Source organism: Macaca nemestrina, chromosome 8 (genome assembly GCF_043159975.1).
Source record: "Macaca nemestrina isolate mMacNem1 chromosome 8, mMacNem.hap1, whole genome shotgun sequence".
In the NCBI taxonomy this organism is placed as follows: domain Eukaryota; kingdom Metazoa; phylum Chordata; class Mammalia; order Primates; family Cercopithecidae; genus Macaca; species Macaca nemestrina.
Genome location: NC_092132.1, coordinates 53,319,750 through 53,342,246, shown reverse-complemented (window position 1 = coordinate 53,342,246; position 22,497 = coordinate 53,319,750). Strand labels below are relative to the sequence as shown.

General features: G+C 39.3%; 1 protein-coding gene across 1 annotated transcript in view; it reads right to left on the bottom strand.

Moving 5' to 3' along the window:
• Positions 1-22,497, bottom strand: part of LOC105497264 (RUNX1 partner transcriptional co-repressor 1) — a 142,608-nt gene that overhangs the window by 62,235 nt on the left and 57,876 nt on the right. The window contains 1 exon segment of the mRNA XM_071068013.1: positions 56-193. Coding sequence (XP_070924114.1) covers positions 56-193 — 138 coding nt within the window.

The window sequence follows — 22,497 nt, the reverse complement described above, 5'->3', positions numbered from 1 at the left end:
AAAATCTAATTTAAACTTTAAAACCGAAACTCAAAAGCCTGAAATGACTACTTACATGTTGTCGGTGTGAATGAACTGGTTCTTGGAGCTCCTTGAGTAGTTGGGGGAGGTGGCATCGTTGGAGGAGTCAGCCTAGATTGCGTCTTCACATCCACAGGTGAGTCTGGCATTGTGGAGTGCTTCTCAGTACGATCTGGAGGATGCCACCAGGAACATATTATTTTACTCCTTAAGCACCTCAGTTTTTCAAGTGGGGTTTATCTTTTTTAAAAGCAAGTGAACAGAAGAAATTCAACATCTTCTATCAATAAAATACGCTTATCTACTGAAGTTTAAATCAGGATTTTATCATCCAAACCCCACTTAAGAAGATATAGCACAGATGGCAGGACCTCATTCGTAACTAGGTTATATTATATCCTATTGTTATTTCTGGCTTTGGCAGATGCTACCTTGGTAGTGTTATATGCAGCAGCACAACTGCACTGGAAGCTGAAGCCAATGTTAGCAAGAGGTAGAAAATAGATGAGGAAGTGGGATGATAATGAACCCCTCATGACAGCTCAGAAATAACAAAAACCTGAAGTCTGTTATGCAGGTGAGATACTGGTAGGAGCCAGCTCTTTGTAATGATTTTCTGTAACACCTGCCATCCCTTTGCTATCCTTAGTTTCCTGGCCTCTTAGATGAAACAGGTTATTGTCTTCCAGACATATTTCACACTTCAATTTTTCCTGCCCTGTTTTAAAAATCACTGCTACATAAGTGAAATGTGTTATACAATGAAGTGAAGCTATTATTTACTTAGAATGTGTAAATTTATGACTTGCCATTTTAAAAGCATGAAACCAATACTCCAATTAATCATTTCAAACAGGAGTGAGAATGTAAAAGTCCCAAATGGAGAACTAAAAAGAACTAGACACTGCCAATATTGTTTTCATGAGTTTGTGGCAGATACGAAAAAATTTACTGATTACCCAATAATGGACATTCATGCTTCCGAAATGCTTTCTCTTAAGTGTACTTTTCCCTTGACATTTTGAACTGTTTTTCTCAATCTACTTATCAAAGCAACAGACCTTTTGATCTGTTCAAAGCAATTTCTTAACACTTTGGTTGTAATAAACATTTAAAAGTTGAAATAATGTTGCTATCATCTTAAGGAAGATGCAATAAAAGAATAAAAATAATCATTCAAATAAGAGCATTTGCACAATGAGTTAGTCAATAGCAGTATCAGAGTCTCTATTTTTGGTTGTTTCTTTAGATCTAATTCTTTCACAAACATGTGTAGGCATGCACAAGAACACACACACACCCAAAGTGTTTCGAGGCACCTCTTGCAGTTATAGACACAAATATCTCACACTTGGGCTTTTAGAAAAGTGAAGTAACTATTAAGAAAGAACAAGCCTTTAAAAACGTTACAATAACCACAGTGAGAAATTCTCAAAACTACTTAAAGGTCAATTATTGAAAGAAAAGGAAAAACCCAAATTACTACTATCACAATTCCAAATCTACCTCATTTTTGTTCAAAGCAATTTCTTAACACTTGGGTTGCAATAAAACACAACATTTAGAAGTTGAAATAATGTTGATATCACTTTAGGGAAGATGCAATAAGAGAATGAAAATAATCATCATTCTAATAAGAGTATTTGCACAGTAAGCTATTATTATTATTATTGATGAGTTAACAGAAATATCAGGGTCTCCATTTCTGAATCTCTACCTCTGACTGAATAACAATGGATGTGCCTATAGTGAATAAAAGTGTTCTGGGTGAAAGGATCGTAGAGACACACATGAAGAGCATTTTCACCTTTGTCTATTGTTAAAAACTTGTCTTCAGATTGCTATTCCAGAGCATTTAAAAACCAGTAAGTCACTTAGTCTAGAAAAATACAGAAGTTAGGCAGGCTTAAAACTGCTTCTTCAATAGTTAAATTCATTGCACATTCTACTCACCTCAACCAACCTCAGCAACAAGGGAATAAATAGCTTCCCACTTATGTTGCAGCTGAGGGAAGAGGTACAGCAGCAAATACAAGTCTCCCTAAATAAAGGCAAATATTTCTGTCATGCCAAGGAGGGAGGGAGAAGAGGAGGCTTGCCAGCGTCGGCTGGGAGATAACAGTGGGAACTGCTGGTCCATCTGGTTTTCATTCTGCTAACACTCACACGGAACTGTTAGAGAAGGCAGTCCAGATACACAGATTTGAAGCACGTGGTTGCACAGACAGAGAAAGGAAGAGCAGGAGGGGGAGGGGAAGTGGGAGTAACAAAAAAATAAATAAAGCAATAGGAGGAAAAAGAAGACGAGGAAAAAGAACAAAACAGAGAGACAAGAGCCTGATGGGGGAGTAAGTTACCCTCAACAGCTTCCTTTACCCTCAGTGGCTACAAGCTGGACCTTAATGTGCACAGCCCCCTACCTGACTCAAGTTTATGAGTCAAGGAGCAATATCTAAACTTTAAATATATTTGAAGCCTATTTTTCTTTTTTTAATAGACTACACTAAAAAAAAGAAATGATAAATTTGACAATAGGTTTCCTCCTCAATTTTAAGTTTGTATTTAAGATAATCTTTGTATTCCTATCTTCTTCCTTCCCAATTTTAGAAAGTTTTTGGTATATTCATAATTTTGATTTGAAAACATCTGAATATTGTCTTGGTCCACATTTGTAACATGATTCCTATCCAGAACAGCAACATCATCATCCGTAGATTATTTTTTTAATTCTTGAAACGTCCACAATAACTACTGAGCCAATGCATAGAAAACACCACTACTTCTAACAGGAATATGAACATTCTAGCCAGAATATATGTATATGTGCACATATTTAGGGTTTTGACGTTAGCCAAATTTCTGCAATGGTTAGCTTCACTCTGATCAAATGGAGTTCCAGCCCAGAGGTCCTACAAACTGAGACAAAGTGGGACCATATGTAACTCATTCTGTGCTGTTCAGTGCAATCAATCCAGGATGGAGATAGATGGTGAAATAACCAGCCAGGCCTAATCCACATACACATGAACACTCTCTGGAGCACAGAGATTTAAGATAAATTCAGAAAATGTGTTTCAAGTGTGCTGAGCCCTGTTGCATTTGTTTTGGATTATTTAAAAACTTTTTTTGAAATGTATATTCTTGAAACTTTTATAGCAAACAGCACAAGCAAGCTGATTTAACCACAGAAGCATTTCACTCCATTTCAAATTAGAGGACATGCTAAAACCAATATTAAGTTATAATATTTTTTATATAATTTTTTAGGTTCATGGAAATTATAGTGTCCTGGTATGTAATTTCCATTTTTTAGTTGTAATAGGGGAATTCTGACATATAGCCAAAGACTGACACAAAATGATTAAAAGTCAAAAGAAAAAAGAAAAAGAACGAACCTCCATCAGATCATGTAGCAAAGGTAAGTAAAATCAAAAAGGGCTGACTTTACTTCTACCTTAACGATTCACACTACTTCTAAAGACGATCTTCCCTCTGGGTAATGTTTCTCTCACACGGCAAATATCCAACACATATGTACCAAAGATGGTTGATGCATGGAAAAGAAATGTGGCATATATTAATACATTACCTATATGATTTCAATATCCAGTTCAGTGTCAAGGCCTTCTAGAAGTGGTATGTTTTCCATTTCCTTTTTTTTTTTTTTTAATAAAAAGAAAAGGTATGGCATAATCTGCCATGGCACTTACTTTACCTTTAGTTAGTTCAAATAGCACCAGATGTGTTTCTAAGGTACAAAAAGTAGGTATTCTGCATTTTCCTTGTTTACATAGCATTCTAGAGAGGACCAGTATAAAACAACAACAACAACAACAACAAGGGAGTTCAAGTATTGGTAGGTGGTACATCTTTTTCTATCAGTTTATCAGGTCAATTATTATAGAATTCTGAGAGATGTTATGGATTAGGAGGAACTTCTTGGACAATTAGTAGTTAGTCTGAGTTAGTCATATTTGAACACGTGTTGGCTCAGCTAGAAGGTATGTACTAAAGAGGATAAGCCAAAGTGAAATGAAAGTCCTGTAGCAGGAAATAGGAAAGAAGGAGGAAGCTAGAGAGGCATCAAGGTGGGTATAGAATTTTAATTTTTATTTCACTGGAAAAGACGGCAAATACAGTTCCGAAAATGATGCTATGTAGTGACTCCAATGTCCGGGTGTCAGATGTTACAGGAGACTATCCATGGACCACAACAATGGTGCTGGTTGCTTCTGCCCTCCATCCAGCCTCCACCCTTCCCTGATGAGCTTTGTGATGAGCCCATTCCTGCTCAGAACCCTTCCGCAATGCCCAAGAATGAGAGTCAAATGCTAACATGCTAAGCATCATGAAATGACACAGTGGGGTATTTGGCATAACAGAAAAACTTCCTGAGTTAAGGCAGACTGGTTTCAAATCTTGACTCTTTCAACCATTAGTAGTGAGTTCTCAGGCAAGTTAGTTTTCCCAAGCCTCAGTCCCTCCTGAGAAAAATGCAAAAATGATCCTCTGTCCCTCATAGGAATGTGGTGAGATTGAATGAGATTGCACGTTTTAAACCCTAGCACTGTGCCTACTTACATTAGGTACCAACAGGTGTGAGCTTCATTCTCTTGTGCCATCGACTCCATGATCCATTCCTGACTTTTCCCTCAATCCTAGGCTCTATCAATACCAGTCACGTTGGTACTCCTTGGCTTTTCTGCCTTTCTTTTTCTTGCTGTTTCCCTCATCTAGAATAACCTGTCCCACCCTGCACATTCTTCACTGCTCACTGTAGATGACACATCCTCTTTCAGCTTCCCTCAACTGCACCAGGCAACAGCCATATCACATTACCTCTGCCTTTCTTTTAGCATTTATCACAGCCTTTCTGTATGATGGTCACATGTATATATGATACACCCAAACATTCCAACTAATGCAAACGGTAAGCATTCAATGGCAATATTTTTTAAAAATCCTCCTGAGGAGGCTGCTTAATAAATACGTATTAATATAGTTGTGGTGATCATAGGAAGGATAGTTACATTTCTAACTATTAGAAATTCATTCCTTATATTATCGTCAGTTCAAAGATAACAAATTTCATGGTAAAAGACAAACACACACCATCAACAGTACACACAGAGAGAGGATAGAATGTAGGTAACATGGGAAGATAATGGAGACCTGAAATTTAGTTCAACTTTGCAACTAACTTATATAGAATGACGTCTCACCTCATGTCTTACCACAGGTGCTGTGATCTGAATGTTTCCCAAAATTCATGTGCTGAAACTTAATCACCAATATGATAGCATTAAGAAGTGGGGCTTTTGGGAGGCACTCAGACCATAAGGGCTCTACCATCATGGATGGGACTGGTCCCTTATAAATGCACTGGAGAGAGCTAGGGAGGCCACTTTTGCCCCTCATCTCTTCTGCCATGTGAAGCAGCATTCCAGCAACAAGCTGCCATCTTGAAAGCAGAGACTAGGCCCTTACCCAACCTGCCAGTACCTTGATTTTGCATTTCCTAGCCTCCAGAAGTATGAGAAATAATTTATCTTGTTTACACTATCCAGTCTAAGGTACCAATATAGCAGCACAAATGCACTAAGACCATAGATGTTTTATGAATAGCATTTTTGCTGAAACACAAATAGGATCTTAGCTATTCTCTGATCTAAAACCTTCAGGAGAGTCCCATTGTCCACGGAATAAAATATAAGCTCTTTAGCTTAGTCCATGTTGCAGACACTGCTGAGTTCTTATTCAACAACACTTGTTGCTTTCTTCCTCGCTGCTTTCTTCCTTGCTGGAGAGCCCTGACTTTGTTTAGGTACTCATCCTCTTCCCATAATCTTTGGGGGCAAATCCTCCTTGTTGCACATTAGTCAGATTATCACAGTTTCTTTTTCAATAGCAGGCTTCAGAGGTGGGTGATGTGATTCAATTCTGGACAATGGGCCACGAAGGGAGGTCTACTGAAGAGGTTGTGAGAAAGACGTCCTCACTTTCTAAACACGGACCCAGGGAGCAAATAGTCCCTTCTTTTCTAATAGGCACTGTTGTATTTGTAAGTGATTACTTCCCTTCACTTTTTTGAATTCTACTTTTCTTATCTATAAATTACTTTTCTTATCTTCCTAAAGATCTTTTGCAAATACTAATATTCTCTGGTTTCTTTCTACATATATGGCTTACGATCATTACAAACATAAAGATGACCACCCTGAAAACATATATTTGATAACGAAGTGACCACAAATACAATTACTTTGAAAGTGGTGATTATAACTAGCCTTCTTCTGTTCACATAAATTTCCAAGTCCATAAGAATGTCTGCATATCAATTTTTCTCCCATAAACATTAAAATTAATGTCTACCTCTTCTTTTCAAATACATTTTCAATCCTCATTACTAAATCCTCATCAATGATTAAGTTATAAAATACACATTCTAAAGTCCAATTCTCCCTCTTTAGTTGTCACCAAAATAATCACTAGGATTTTCTTTCATAGAGCAGGCTCTTAAAAGAGAATCTATAGTCACTTTCTCTGGTTCTTCATCTCCCAGTCCATCTTCCATGCACTAAGAGCAGAAACCTATGAGACTGTCTGTCTAAACACTTCTCTCCCCATGCTAGAAACTGCCATTCCCTCTAATCTCATAACTACCTTGGGAACTACCATGTTCTTTCATGAACTTGTACCCAAGACACCAACAGGCCCAGACATAGCACCTAGTCCAAAATAGGCAGTATCAGTCCTTCTCCAAGATCTTTATATTTAGAGTGGAGGAAAGAAAAATAATCCCTCTCCAGAGGTAGAAAACGGCACCTTCCACGTCTAGAAAGCAGGTCTGCAATACAAAAGCCAGCAACTAACAGGCAGAAAGAAGCAAAGAGAAGTAATAAGAGATTATCATGGCAGTGGTAAATAAAGTCCCTAATTCTACTGAATACTAGGGACTTGTCACATATGTAAAATTCCTACAATTTGGGTCTTCCAAACCTTCTACAGATTCCTAGTCAATCAATTCCTTCTTTGCCTAAAACCTAGATTGAGCTGATTTTCACCTAAACCAAGAAATGCTGATAAAATAACCCTGGCATGTAAGGTGGAGTGCAGTAGCTCATGACTGTAATTCCAGCATTTTGGGAGGCTAAGGTGGGTGGATCACTTGAGTACGAGAGTTCAAGACGACCCTGGCCCAACATGGTGAAGCCCTGTCTCTACAAAAAAAAAAAAAAATACAAAAATACAAAAATTAGCCAGGCGTGGTGGCACATGCCTGTAGTCCCTCCTACGCAGGAGGCTGAGGCAGGAAAATCTCTTGAGCCTGGCAGGCAGAGGCTGCAGTGAGCCAAGATCTTGCCACTGCACTCCAGCCTGGGTAACACAGTGAAACCCCATCTCAAAAAACCAAAAACCCTGGCATGTAGCATCAAGACATCCTCCTAAACTCCACTAAATCTCTTCTCAATTGTCTCTTTATTATTAATCCAAGAAACATGTACACTACTTTGTCTGGCATCTCTGTAGCATCTGAAGCTTCCCCACTTCCTCCCTGAACCATCTGCATCCCCACAATCCCATGAGTCTAATACTCTCTTTCTCTGGCCTTCCTCGCTTCTCCTTTTCAGTCACTTAAGGGCTCCTCGTTTTCCTGATCTGTGATAACTACTGACATCTTCCCCTAAAATTCCTTCTTAGACCCTTTTCAAATTTTTAATCTATACGCTTCCTTAGTGATTTCATTTGTGTTATCATTGGACTTCAGAGACAGGACTAGAATTTGCCATCCCCTACATAAAACTGGCCATGTTCTGCAGCTCCTGTATTGTGGGAATAAACTCAGATAATGTGTACTGCATTCTTGGTCAAATGCCTGATACATGGTAAGCACTCTGGAAAGGGTGACTTTATTCACTCTGTGGCCAGTATGAGAATAACTGTAGTCGATATTCCTCCCAAATTCTAGACCCAAACCTCCAGAGGGCTACTCATTTCTAGAACCTGAATCATCTACCATCTCTTGGCTGACCTATTCAACAAGTCATTGAATGGACTCCCACCCATCTCCGATACATTCTCCAAACCACATCCAGTTATTTTTCTATGTATGCCAGTGGTGTGACCAGAGATCCTGCCTCTCTCCTCTTGTAATCTTCAAATGTCTCTTATAACCTTAAATATAAAGTCTGTGCTCCTTAACAGGACATAGAAAGACCTTTGTGACCCATCTGGCTCCTGCGACTGCTCCAAACACATCTTCATTTCTGCCATGCACCCCATCCCCACCTCTGACCTCCATACTAGACAGGTGCAGTTCTCCAAATGCCCCTGGTCACTCTGACTTTCATACTCACTGCATCCCTTTCCTTGAATACTCTTCACCCCACCACTGCCTAATTAAGTCCATCATTCCTTTAAAACTCCCTTCAGGTGTTACTTCAGCCAGAAACCTTTTGCTGACAACCTTTCTATCCCCGGCTGGCCGAGTTTGTCCCAAGTTCTCATATTAGACTGTCTAAATCCCTCTTGGCAGCACTGAGCACACAGTATTTAGACCACAATTTACTTAAGAGAAATGATGACATTTTATTTGTTTTTATAGTCCCAGCACTTAGCAGTGTCTGACACACAGTTTTAACTCAAGATGAAATTATCTGTGTATCTCTTTTTTCCTCTAATCATCCAAAAAGAATTCCAAAAGAATTTTTACATCCTGGAAAAATTAATCACTAAAGATAAATCTAGAAAAATACTACTGGATTATTCAATTCACCAGTTTTCTAACAACTCTCAGTAATCACAACATATTTTCTAAGACTTTTTAGTATATGATATCAGAAAAAAAGGTTTGTAAGGCAATTTATACACATATGATCTATAGCCTCTAAAAACTGTTTTACAATAGTAGTATCAGTGTAGTCATACATGTACACATTCAAAACAAAGAGAAAAGCATAGTGTGAACCGAAAACATACTTTTTTCCACATTCTACAGGTTTTCTGTTGTTTTGTCTGTGGATGGTGGGATTACAGGTTATTTTTATTTTCTTCTTGTTACTTTTTTCTGTTCTATAATGGGCATATTTTATTTTTTACAAGCCAAAGAAAAGCCCCAATAAACAACTGCAGCAACAACAAAACTCTATTAGGATGAATCGCCTAAAATCAGGGTTAGGCATTGTGCCAAATGTTGGGCATGCTTTATCTCACTTTAAACCTCTCTATGAAAAGGTACTATAAATTTGCCCACTTGATAAAAAAGGAATTGAGGCCCCAAGGGATTGAAAAATTTGCCCAAGGTTTTAAGTCAGGTCTTAATCCAGACCTTCTTAAAGTTCATTATCATCTAAAACTACCGTCATTTTATTCATGGCCTGGAAAACTGGGATACGAATTGCACTCAGTACGTTAAATCTGTAGCTAGCATTACATTAAAACTGCATCTGCCAGCAGGGTGCCGTGGCTCACGCCTGTAATCTCAGCACTCTGGGAGGCCGAGGCAGGTGGATCACGAGGTCAGGAGACTGAGACCATCTTGGCCAACATAATGAAACCCCGTCTCTACGAAAAATACAAAAAAATTAGTGGGGCCTGGTGGCAGGCACCTGTAGTCCCAGCTACTCGTGAGGCTGAGACAGGAGAATGGCGAGAACCCAGGAGGCAGAGCTTGCAGTGAGCTGAGATTGCGCCACTGCACTCCGGCCTGGGCGACAGAGCGAGACTCCATCTCAAAAAAAATAAATGAATAAAATAAAAAATAAAAATAAATTCCATCTTCCAATACAGTAGCCACTAGCCACATGTGACTATTTAAATTTTAATTAAGATTAAATAAAATTTAAAACTTAGTTTCTCAGTCACACTAGCTGCATATTCAAATTTACATGTGCCTGGTGGTTACTATGTTAGAAAGCTCAGTTATAAAACACTTCTGTCATCACAAAAGGACAATGCCATCCTAGAAAAATGACTCTGAAATGTTATCCTAGAAACAATAGCTCTGTGGCAGAAGTCCATGGAGGTGACAAGGCAGACCAAAGGGGTGGGGAGCAGGAGGATTGTCTGCAGCCTCATCCTAAACATCTTCCACTGCCATTCAGATCTTTCACTTGCTTTATATGCTGGGTTTCTACATCTGATGATGATGAGATAGAAAAAACTGAAGCCCAAAGATACGTAAGCTATGAGCTCTGAAGAAGTGCCGGCACAAGACATTCTCAGTTCAGGTGATCAGTACACATCAAGGTGACCATGACAGTGAGGACAAGGCCATGGGCTCAGTCCTGGGATGAGCCAGTCAGCAGCTGTTTCGGAATCAAAGATGACTGAAGCACAACCCTATGTCTTTAACGGGAGTGAACGTGGATTAAGAGGGAAGCCAGGTGAGAGAATGAGATAAATCTATGCCAATCAATCATTATTTCTGGAAAACTAATTTCAAAAAAATCTTTGGCTTATCTTCATACAGGGACAACAGGAATTCCCCTTCCCTTCCTCTACAGCCCTTATCCAGCTAGCTATGCATGGCACATTTATCTTATTTTTGAATGTGTCCCCATCCAGAATGTTGGCTTCGTGAACAGAGATTTTTCTGTTTTGTTAGCTCCATAGCATTTAGAAAAGTGTCTGAAATAGCAGGCACTGGATGGATGGACAGACGGACAGACGGATGGAATAAATGGCTGGGTGGGGGGGGGCGGGGGAGAGGAAGGAAGGAAAGAAGGGAGGTGGGGGAGGGAGGGATGAAAGGAAGGAAGGAAGAAAGGTTAGTTTCTGCCAAAACAGCTAGAGACATATTAGTAATTCTCTCTTTTTTTTCAATTTTATCACTATTTTAATCAAGTAACTTAGCTGTTTGAAACAAATCCTTAAGACAGTTCAATAGAGCAAATGGTGGTTCTGCATAGAAAAATCATACTCATTTCATGAAGTAAGGAAAGATCAGCTGTCATAGGAATACCTGTGGATACCAGGCATTACTTGCATGTCTACGTCCTTCAGAAATGTCATCCCTCCCACAGCTGTTATCACCCTTATTCCAGTGACTCCTGCTTCTTATTCTAATCACCACTTCTTAGAGGTACCTAAGGTACCAAATGGATATCAAGCAGCAGCCTGGGATCTAACTACTTCACTTCAAATAGGGTAGTTCTGGGTTAATCTGACTTACACCCTGGTGTTCTGTTTAAGATCTCATTTAAAAATAAGGGTCCCTGTTTAACAAAGAAAAGTTTAAAGCCCCTGACACAGGCAAATAGTAAATGTCTACTTAAGGTTAACAATACTTAGAAAGGAAAACTAAGTTGCCCAAATAACGGAAGTCACTCCTCCTTATCCAAAGAGAAGAGAAAGATGCATGTTATCACAAGGGCCCCAAAATTGAACATAAGCATGTATGTTAACACTTTGTTGCCAAACTGTAGTTCATTCTGGAAGGTAAAAAAACAAACAAAAAACAAAAACAAGTCATTAGTGATCCAAACCTTTTATCATCTAAAGAACTGACAATTATTACTCTAATAACATTTGTCTTCTTTGACAGGGTTACAGAGAAGGTTCAGAGAGCTGCTACAGAAAATTGGTAGCACAGACACTCAGTAGAGTCAGTTATGATCATCCAGACAGTAGTTAGCAAATCAGGAGAGACAATCAGGAAGGTGCCCAGGGTAGGTACCTGTGGCTAAATCTTAGAAAAGCAAATAGCGGGAGTTTAAGTGAACATTTCTTGAATTTAATTGAATGTACTCTAGGGGGAAAAAAAGTACTTAGTTTAGGCTTTACATTATAGGCAATGAAAAAGCACTGAGATTTTAGGCAGCCAAATGACATGCTCATTTCTATAGTATATCTGGAGCACAGCATGAATAGGATAAAAGTGGCACCAGGGCAGGAGTACTAGATAGCAATAGTCTAGGCAAGATAGAACACAGGCATCCAGTATGGAAATGGCTGTAAGACTAGAGAAAAGGGGAAAATTAAGGAGATATTTCAGAAGTATTGTTCAAGTTTACAGAGCTCAGTAAGAAGTAAGATGCCCTTGAATAAATAGGAACCGAGAGGTGCATGGTGATATTAAAAACCAAAGGCAAAACCCAGCAGAAAGAAGTATTCGGAAAAAGGACAGGATAAGTTCAACTTTGTCAATGATACTGTGCTGTTCATGTATAAAATATCCCAAGTAGCCACCTCTCCTACACTTGCCACTATCAATTATTCTACCTCCGCCATGTGCCTCTCCATTTCCACTGCCACCACCAGCATACAAGTCAGCACTATCTTCCACTTGGACTTCACAACCTCTCACCCCACACTGCAATCTGTTTACATGAAACAACAGATGAAAACTTCTCACAAAATCAAATGTTTCACTCATTTTTTTAAAAAAAGGCATTCATTCAAAAATATTTATTGAGCTATATAAAATGTGCCAGGTACTGTTAGACATCATGGACAGGTCAGTGAACAAAAATTTGTAAAAATCACTACACTCAAGAACTTTACATTCTAATGATCCGATCAAGTCATTCCCCTATATTTGAAGTGTTTCCATGGTTTACCATAACTCTTAGTATAAAATCCAAAACCCTTCAAATGACCAACAACCTAGATAGATTTAGTCTGGGCCTCTCTCATCTCATTTCATGCCTCATTGGTTTAATCAGCTGCAAACTTCATCTCACCTCAGGGCCTTTCCCTCTCTCTGGAAAATCCACCTCAGCTCAAATTCACTTACTCAAGGAAGACATCCTTGACCTCTCCCCTATCCTACCCACTGTATTATAAGCAATATTGTACTATCTAATCTGTCTTTATAGAGCTTACCACAACTGTTATATATAATTGTGTAATTATTTGTCTAACACCACCTGTCAGAGAGTAGTGTCCCGTAAGGAAATGGGGGCATATCAATTCATATCATATCAACTCAGTCCTAGAACTTACCACATTGCCAAGTACTTAGTATGAGTAAATAGTGGATATACAAGAAATTTTCTATTTAAAAATAAAGATTTGAAGGTACAGGTAGAGCAAAACAATTGGACTCCTTATTCTCTTTAGAAGGGATTCCAAAGTTTCTTCAGTGATAGAATAAAATAACAACTGATGATAATAATGAAATCACTTTCTCATATTTCAACCTCATTCCCACTGCAATGGGGCTTCTATCAGCACTGTTCCACCTAAACCACCCCAGCAAAAAGACCAACTCTTTTGTGGTTAACCCAAAAGATACCTTTCAGTCTTTATCTTACCTGTCCTCTGGGTGCCCTTTGATCTGTTTAGCCACTTCTCATTCTTCTTCTACAGTGGCATCCTTCTCCTAGCTATCTCTAGGAGTTCCAAGGAATTCTCTTGGACCCTGGCCCTTCCTCACCTCCTCATCTTCTGAACTGGCTTCAACCCATCTGGCATCTGACACAGGCTTTCACATCTCATGCAACAAATTCTGCCAGGTGTCCATACTTTCCTGAGGGCCAAGGAAGGATACTTTCCTGAGGGCCAGACTAAGTGGTCTCACTGCTTTCTTACAACTCTAGTTGGATATCCCATTGATGGTTATATGTGGAACCAAACCTAACATAGTCCTTCAGAAATGTGTGCCTCCTCCTGTATTTCAATCTCTGGGCATAGCATTATTTTCCACTGAGCTAACCAAGCCAAAATACCACAGTCATCCTAAGACTTCTCTCTGGCTATAGTCCATCCCAATGTCCTGTCAACTCCACTTCTAAATAACCTTTGCGATCCACCCCCAGTTCACCTCTGACCTGGTCTTTAGAACCTACGCAGCCTCTGACTGTTTTCTCTCCCTCCAGTCCATCTCTGCTCAAATCCTCTCTTCATTACTTCCAGTGCAATAATTCTAAAATGTGAACCTGCCAAACTTTACTTATAATCCTTCACAATTATAAAAATTGGTCGAGATACAGGATGATGGTCCTTATCTTTTCAATGCTGTATCTCTGGTGTCTAAATATAAGCATCTTGCACATAGTAGGTCCCTAGTTTTTTGTGCCAAACCATCTAAAAAAGTTAACATTGTCAGGTGTCCATTCAACTGCTCTTCTATATGTACTCAAATCATTACAAACAAAATACCAATAGAATTTTTTTCTAGAATTTTACAAATGTTTTAAATGTTAATCTGAAATTAAAATGAAAATAACCAGGAAAAACTTTGAAAATAAAGTGTGACAAGATTTAGCCTAATGTATGTATGTATGCATGTGTGTTTATTTGAGAGAGGGTCTTGCTCTATTGCTTGGGTGGGAGTACAGTGGTGTGAACACAGCTCACGGCAGCCTTGACCTCATGGGCTCTAGCGATCCTCCTTTATTAGCCTCTGGACTAGCTGGGACTACAGGTGCATATCACCATACTAGACTAATTTAAATTTTTTTTTGTAGAGGTTTAGTTTCACTATGTTGCCCAGGCTGCTCTCGAACTCCTGGCCTCGAGCAATCCTCCTGCCTTGGCCTTCCAAAATGTTGGGATTACAGGTATAAACCAATGCCCAGCAGCCTAACGTTTATTTAAAGCATGACAAGGCCGGGCGTGGTGGCTCACTCCTGTAATCCCAACACTTTGGGAGGCTGAGGCAGGCGGGTAACTTGAGCCCAGGAGTTCGAGAACAGCCTGAGCAACATGTCGAAACCCCCTCTCTAAGAAAACTACAAAATAATTAGCCAGGCACGGGGCTCACACCTGCAATCCCAGCTACTTGGGAGGCTGAGGCACAAGAATCTTTTGAACTTGGGAGCAGAAGTTGCAGTGAGCCAAGATTGCACCACTGCACTCCAGCCTGGGCAGCAGAGTGAGACTCCTGTCTCAAAAACAAACAAAAAAAAAGACAAAACTGTAATGATTTCAACAGTGTGCTGCTAGTACACGAATAGATAGCCAATATAGCAGAATGAAAAAAAAATACTAACTTCAGAAATGGATATACGTTTAAGAATTTAGTATACGGTAATTTCTCACAGTAGTGAGAAAAAGACAAACTAATTCAATAATTCAGTAATTCCCAAGCAACTACCAATTTGTAAAAATAAACCCATCTCATATCATATATTCAAATTCACTCATTTCATATGAAAACTGCAATTAAAAAATTAAACATGTAAGTGCATATTTACTTAATCATAGAATGAGAAAAGAGATAATAACCATTATGAGCCAAGACCAATAATGGCACTTATTAATAAACATGAATACAGAAAAATGTACCATAAATAAAGTAAAAGGCAAGTAACAAATGAAGAAAATATGTTTGGTATACGGCAACAATGGTTTGATAGCCTTAATATAGAAATAGTTCCATCAGGCCAGATGCAGTGGCTCAATTCTGTAAACGCAGTGCTCTGGACAGCCAAGGAGGGAAGATCACTTGAGCCCAGGAGTTCAAGGCTCCAGTGAGCTATGATCACGCCACTGCCTCCAGCCTGGGTGACAGAGTGAGGCCCTGCCTCTAAAAAATGAAATAGTTCCATCAAGTCAATAATTAAAAGTTCAACAGCCCAACAGAACAAAAATTGTAAAAGAATACAAATAGAACATGTACAAAATAGATATTAATGACCCATATCCCTATGGGAGGGGAAAGTTTAACCTCTCTAGTGTTTTTTAAAATTAAAACAGGATCATTTTTTTAATCCAACAAAATGATAGTTTTTTAATTATAATATGGTATTAGAGTACAAATTTGCACTTTAATTAATATACTTTTCTAAAATAATAATTTTCCTGTAGGACAATTAGGCAATATGTATCAATTGCCTCTAAATTATACGTATCCTTTAATACACCAATTCCACTCTTTGGAAATTATTCCAGATAAATAATATCAAGGGTACAAAGAAATTCATAACGAGGAAACTGGAAACAGCCTAACTATTCAACAATAGGCATTTGGCAATTCAAATTCTAATACATCCATAGTGGAATATAATGACGTGTATATTTACTTGGAAAGATCTTTAAAATATACTACTACTACTACTACATGGGGGGAAGTTACAAAGCAGTATGTTTTACAAGATCCCGTTTTTTAAGAAAACGATTTTAAGACAATTAGAAGGATGTGTATGTGTTTGTAAAAAGACCAGAGGGTGAGTAAAACAATGCTCTCTATTAGAATACTGAGTAACTATTTCTTAAGTTCATGATTCACAATGGGGCAGAACTTTCAGATACATTGTCAGGCCGGGCACAGTGGCTCTTGCCTGTAATCCCAGCACTTTGGGACGCTGAGGCGGGCTGATCACTTGAGCCCAGGAGTTCAAGACCAGCCTGGCCAACATGGCAAAACCCTGTCTCAGCCTCCTAAGTAGCTGGGACTACAGGTGTGAGCCACCATGCCCAGCTAAATACAAAAATTAAAATTTTTTGGCTGGGTGCGGAGGCTCACGCCTGTAATCACAGCACTTTGGGAGGCTGAAGCAGGAGGATCATGAGGTCAGGAGTTCAAGACCAGCCTGGCCAATATGGTGAAACTCTGTCTCTACTAAAAATAAAAAAATTAGCCGGGCGTGGTGGCGTGCACCTGTAGTCCCAGCAACTCGGTAGGCTGAGGCAGAAGAATCGTTTGAACCCAGGAGGCGAAGTTGCAGTGAGCTGAGATCATGCCACTGTACTCCGGCCTGGGCAACAGAGCGAGACTCCATCTCAAAAAAAAAAAAAATTTTAATTTGGAACTCTACCAAGGCTATTCAGCTTTGGATTGAAGGGATAAAAAGCAGGATTCAAGACAACCAAAAGGGAAGAGAAGGGGTTCAAGAGGCGGAGTTATCTATAGGGGTTAGAGCACATGAAAGTCTGTGAACACACACGAGTAGAAAAAGTGCCTTATTTGTATCCCATTCATATAACAGTGCGTAGCATGAGTGTTTACTGAATAAAAGAATCAATGTTATTTTAGTAAGAGGAAGGTCCACAAACACTAGCTGACTGAGGAAAAGACTAGAGATCACCTTGAGGAAAAATCCAAAAGTATACCAGAGCACCATAAGAATACAATCCCCAAATAAATGATCAGATTCTTTAGAAAGCATATAATAAGTACCACGTGACAAAATGGAACCCACCCCATAAAGCAGTTTCACTGAAAGTTGAGGCCTCTGGAAGGGCCCCCAAAGACAAATTGGAACAGCCTGTGACTTATATTAGCAAATTCTTTACATATAATTATATTATGTATTAATTAAGAACAGAATATATGTATTTAATGGAGATTTCCTTCTTATATCAATACCTGCAGTCCTAGTTTATTGCAGCACTATTTACAACAGCATCATGAGGAATCAAACTAAGTATCCATCAACAGATGACTAAAGAAAATGACATATATATACATACCATGGAATACTACTCAGCCATAAAAAAGAATGAAATCATGTATTTTGCAGTAACCTGGATGGAACTGGAGGCTATTATCCAAAGTGAAATAACTCAGAACCAGAAAGTCAAATACTGCATGTTCTCATTTATAAGTGGAAGCTAAACAATGGGTACACCTGGACACAACGAATGGGATACGCTGGGCACGGTGGCTCATGCCCTCTAATCCCAGCACTTTGGGAGGCTGAGGAGGGCAGATCACCTAAGGTCAGGAGTTCAAGACCAGCCTGGCCAACGTGGTGAAATGCCGTCTCCACTAAAAGTATAAAAATTAGCTGGGTGTGATGGCAGGTGCCTGTAATCCCAGTTACTTGGGAGGATGAGGCAGGAGAATCGCTTGAACCCGGGAGGCAGAGGCTGCAGTGAGCCAATATCGTGTCCAGCCTGGGCGGTAAGAGTGAAATTCCATTTCAAAAAATAGAATTTCATTTCAAAAAAAAGAGTAGGATAATAGACAATGGAGACTCCGAAAAGTGGGAGGGTGTGTGTGTGTGTGTGTGTGTGTGTATATATATATATATATATATTCAAAAGCATCTAAGTAATATCAGTATATATATTGCATCAGTATATACATAAACATCTCAGTATATATATTGAATATATATATATATTCAAAAGCATCCAAGTAAGTCTATTTTCACCTTCTATATTTCCAGATAATATAAAAGCTAGCATACATTTTAATACCAGGAAAACCATTGGAGAACCTAGAACCATAAAATTCTGGCTAGTTACAATTTGAATGACACATTTTTACAATTCAGACACCACCTTAAGTTCCAGGGAAGTGTCTAAAGTGAACACATACACAAATGTAACGTTAATAAGTTCTTAATGTAGCCTCATCTCTATTTATACTGTAAATGTGGGTATATATGTTATTAAATTAAGATGACAGTCTAAATTCCCATCCACTTACTAGGAATCATTTATATTTCATATAGCACTAGAGATGTCTTCTCTGAGCTTATGAAGAATTATAATGGGGGAAAATCAAACCAAACATTGATGGACAACTGCAAAGAGCATTCCACATATAAATGAAAAATGTTGCCTGCTAAAGATCTATAAGGTTGTTTTCAAAAACACAACCTTCTTGATACTATTTGTCAGATAAATTAATTATGAAAGTAATAAATGTCTAAATATACAGGAAAGTGTTGTCAATTTTCTTAGTTCATCATGTTATTAACTTGTTACTAACAATAACTCAAGTTAGGATATATCCAAAACCATTCCTATGATAATATCACTAGTACTTCCTTAAAAGGCAAAGGGATAGAATTTTTGGAATGTGATTAACACTATCACAGAAGACCACTGTGATCATCAATGTCAACAGTCCTTGAGTGACAGCAAGAAAAACTGTTGGCAACTTCTGTTTTGAGGGATCAACACAGCACCTTTGAATACCTTTCCTTTTCAGGAGAACTTGTCAGGATGCCTCCGGAAGGTTTCTGAACCCTAATAAACCGTTACACAAATTCTAGTCTTTATCTCCTTTTTTTCAACAGAGCAATAACTTACTTGTACAAGTTTGGGCTTCTAGAAAACACTAGATTTTGCCCTGGGAAATGATGGTTATGTCAACTTATTTGAGCTGACTCTAGACAAAATTATGAGGTCAGCATAGTTAACCTTCAGTGTTTCCTTGTTCTCCTTTGCTTAGCTTCTGTTCAGTACCTCCCTCTATTCCTCTGATCTCCACAAAATCTGGAACTCTTATATTGTTCCCTAGCTAAAGATACTAAATAGCGACACACCCATCTAGGCTCAATGTCCTGAGCTTCAGATTTGTCCCAAATGTGTACTTCTGGGACTGAGGTTCCAATAGTCACTTCAACTAATTCATATAATGGTGATGGGCTAATGATGGCAACTTCACATACACACCTATACCCTCATCACCTCATGAAATAAAAATTAATGATTTTCAACTGGGTTGGGAGAATGGGCTACTGAATCAGAATCACCTGAGAAATTCTGAAATAAACTTTCTCATCAATACACAAAAGTATAACCCCATGTCCTGTGGGTGGCCAATGCCTTGAGAAGCCACAGATGCTGACGTTGAGAGGGAGGGAGGGCAGAAGCATCATCCAACTAAGCAAAAGAAATGTTCATGTGCCTTGTTCTTCCCTCTGCCCATAAACACATGGTAGGTGTTCAGTAACAGCTGCATTTCCAGTCAATATTTTTTAAAAACTACATAAACAAGTCCTTCTCATCAGGTGCGGTGACTTATGCTTGTAATCCCAGCACTTTGGGAGGCTGAGGCAGGCAGATCACTTGAGGCCAGGAGTTCAAGACCAGCCTGGCCAACATGGCGAAACCCTGTCTCTACAGAAAAATGCAAAAATGAGACAGGCATGGTGCCATGCATCTGTAGTCGCAGCTACTCAGGTGGCTGAGGTGGCAGGACTGCGTGAGACCGGGAGGTCAAGGCTGCAGTGAGCTATAATTGCACCACTGCACTCCAGCCTGGGTGACAGAAAGAATCCATCTCAGAAACAAAAATTAATTAATTAATTTAAAAATTTTTTAGAAATCCTCTGTTTTAAAAGCAGAGGAGTATAATGTGTTACAGATCTCCTATGGAGCTTTCAGGAACCAAGGAAAGACCAGTAGGGAAGACACAAGAGTACCACAAACAGCCCCAGGCAGTTACCTACTCACACACAATCTAATACTTATGAAATGTCTATTTATGAAAACAATATTTTTAAGACTATTTCCCTTCTCCCTGCTGCAAATGGTAAGCTCATTTTCACCTTTATCTTTCAACATCAATGTCACCTTATCATGGAATCAATCCTCTCCTGACCATTCTATATCATGCAGAATTTTCACCCCTTTGTTTCCTTCCCAATACTTATAAAACTCAAAATCATTTATTTTTTAATTATTTATTTATTTATTTATTTATTTATTTATTTATTTTTGAGACAGAGTCTCACTCCGTTGTACAGGCTAGAGAGCAGTGGCACAATTTCGGCTCACTGCAGCCTCAACCTCAACCTCCCAGGCGCAAGCAATCCTCCCACCTCAGCCTCCCAGATATATGGGACTACAGGCATGTGCCACCATACTCGGCTAATCAAAATTCTTTTATATCCTTTTAATTGGAGTTTAATCTCTCTCCCAGAGCAGTGTTATATCCCAGTCCTAGTACAGTGTCTGGCATAGAAGTATTAAAAAAAAAAAAACTGTATAAAAAAAGTATAAAAAACCCGGAAGGCAGGATTCTAACTTTTACAAGGACAACAATGGAGAGTGAATTGGTTATAAACCTAGTAAGAAAAGAAACAAGGAGATGTCATCAAAAAACAGAAACACAAAGGGAGGGTGAATAGTCAGGAGTTCATGCTGAGGTCAAGGTTAGATGTGTGGTGGGATAAAGCAAAGAGGAAAAGCCAAACAGGACATAGGAAATGAAGAACGAAGGCTTTCGAGATTAAATGAGCCCAAGCATATCCAACACGGTACAGCCCCAGACAGGGTGAGGCAAGAAAGTCATCCAGTAAAAAAAAACTAGGTTGCGTTAATCTCAAAGACATTGACTCATCTCAATTCTCCAGTCAAACTCTGCTACTCTCCTCTGCAGATAACCTCAAGGTCTACTTAATAGAGCAAAGTGAGGTCATGGGGCCTACATCTCTGCAAACTGCCCTCAAAACTCCTTTGTATATGCACCTATGCCTCTAGGCTCAGAAGAGGCACTCTTCTGCCTCTAGGGGCTTCACTCTCCCAGAAATTACTCTTTCTTATCTTCAACTTGTTTGGCCCTAACCACTCCTTCTCAAAACCTAAGCTTGCTAGAGTCTCTTTCATCAAGAAAAATCAAAACCCCTCCTCTTTATTGCAGACTGTACTGGCACATCCTCCATTCTCCCACTGCCTGGCTTCTTAAGGGTAGACCTCAGGGGCTTCAACCACTTTGCAACCCACCACAAAAAAAGTTCCAACGAAAGGACAAGGTTACCTGCTACTTTCCTTCCAGGTGGCCAAATCCAAAAGGTAATTTTTTTATTATTTTTTATTTTTTTTGAGACAGGGTCTCATTCAGGCTGAAGGGCAGTGATGAGGTTTCACTATGTTGCCCAGGCTGGTTTTGAACTCCTGAGATCAAGTGATCCACCCGCCTTGGTCTCCCCAAGTGCTGGGATCATAGACATGAGCCACCACGCCTGGCCCAAAAGGCTATCTTGACCCCTTTTCTGTTCCTGGTCCTTCTGTAGTGCTTCACCCTGTACATCACTCCCTTTGTGAAACTTTGTCCTCTTAACAGTACCTGCCTCTCTCAAAACCTCCATAACAGTTCCTTCTCCTCTCTTGATCTTTTCTGGTGCCCTGATATTCCCATATTCCTTTCAAGCCTTTCCTCTCTTTATAGCACTTGTTTTCTTCCTGAGTGAGCAACTCAAAAGGTTTTAGCTATCATCAGTGACTCCAAATGATGACTTTCACTGTATACATCTGTACTCCACAAACCCCACCTTGCCATTGAGTATCTCTGCACTAATACACCAAATAAACCTGAAAGTTAACATTTCAAAGTGAACTCACTGTCTTCTCTCAATGTATTATTCCCCATTCTGGTTGATGGCAACCAATTGCTCAAATCAGAATCCCGATTCACTCTAGATACCACTGCTCACCACGCCTGGCTCCATATCAACTGATCATTAGAGTCCCTCAGTTCTGTTTATTTGGTACTTCTAGAGCCTGTACCTCCCTCCCTTCCTTTCTTTCTCATTGACACTGTGGCCCATCAGGTCCTCATCTTCTCTCACCTAGCGTACTACAAATGTCATCTTCTTCAATTTACCCTTCCCTTCACTCCTAGAGTGATGTTAACGTTCAAACTCAGCAATGGGACTCTCTGCTTAAAAGCATCCAGTGGCTTCCCTTTCCACCACTTCTACCTATAAGACTGACATTTCCCTCTGTTACTTTCTCATGGTATATGCTCCAGCCCTGGCAATTCATACCTTAGTATTCCCAGATCATGGTCTTCTCTGATTTTGAAATGTACCCTGACTACAACAAACTTATGGTCTTTCAAGACACAGA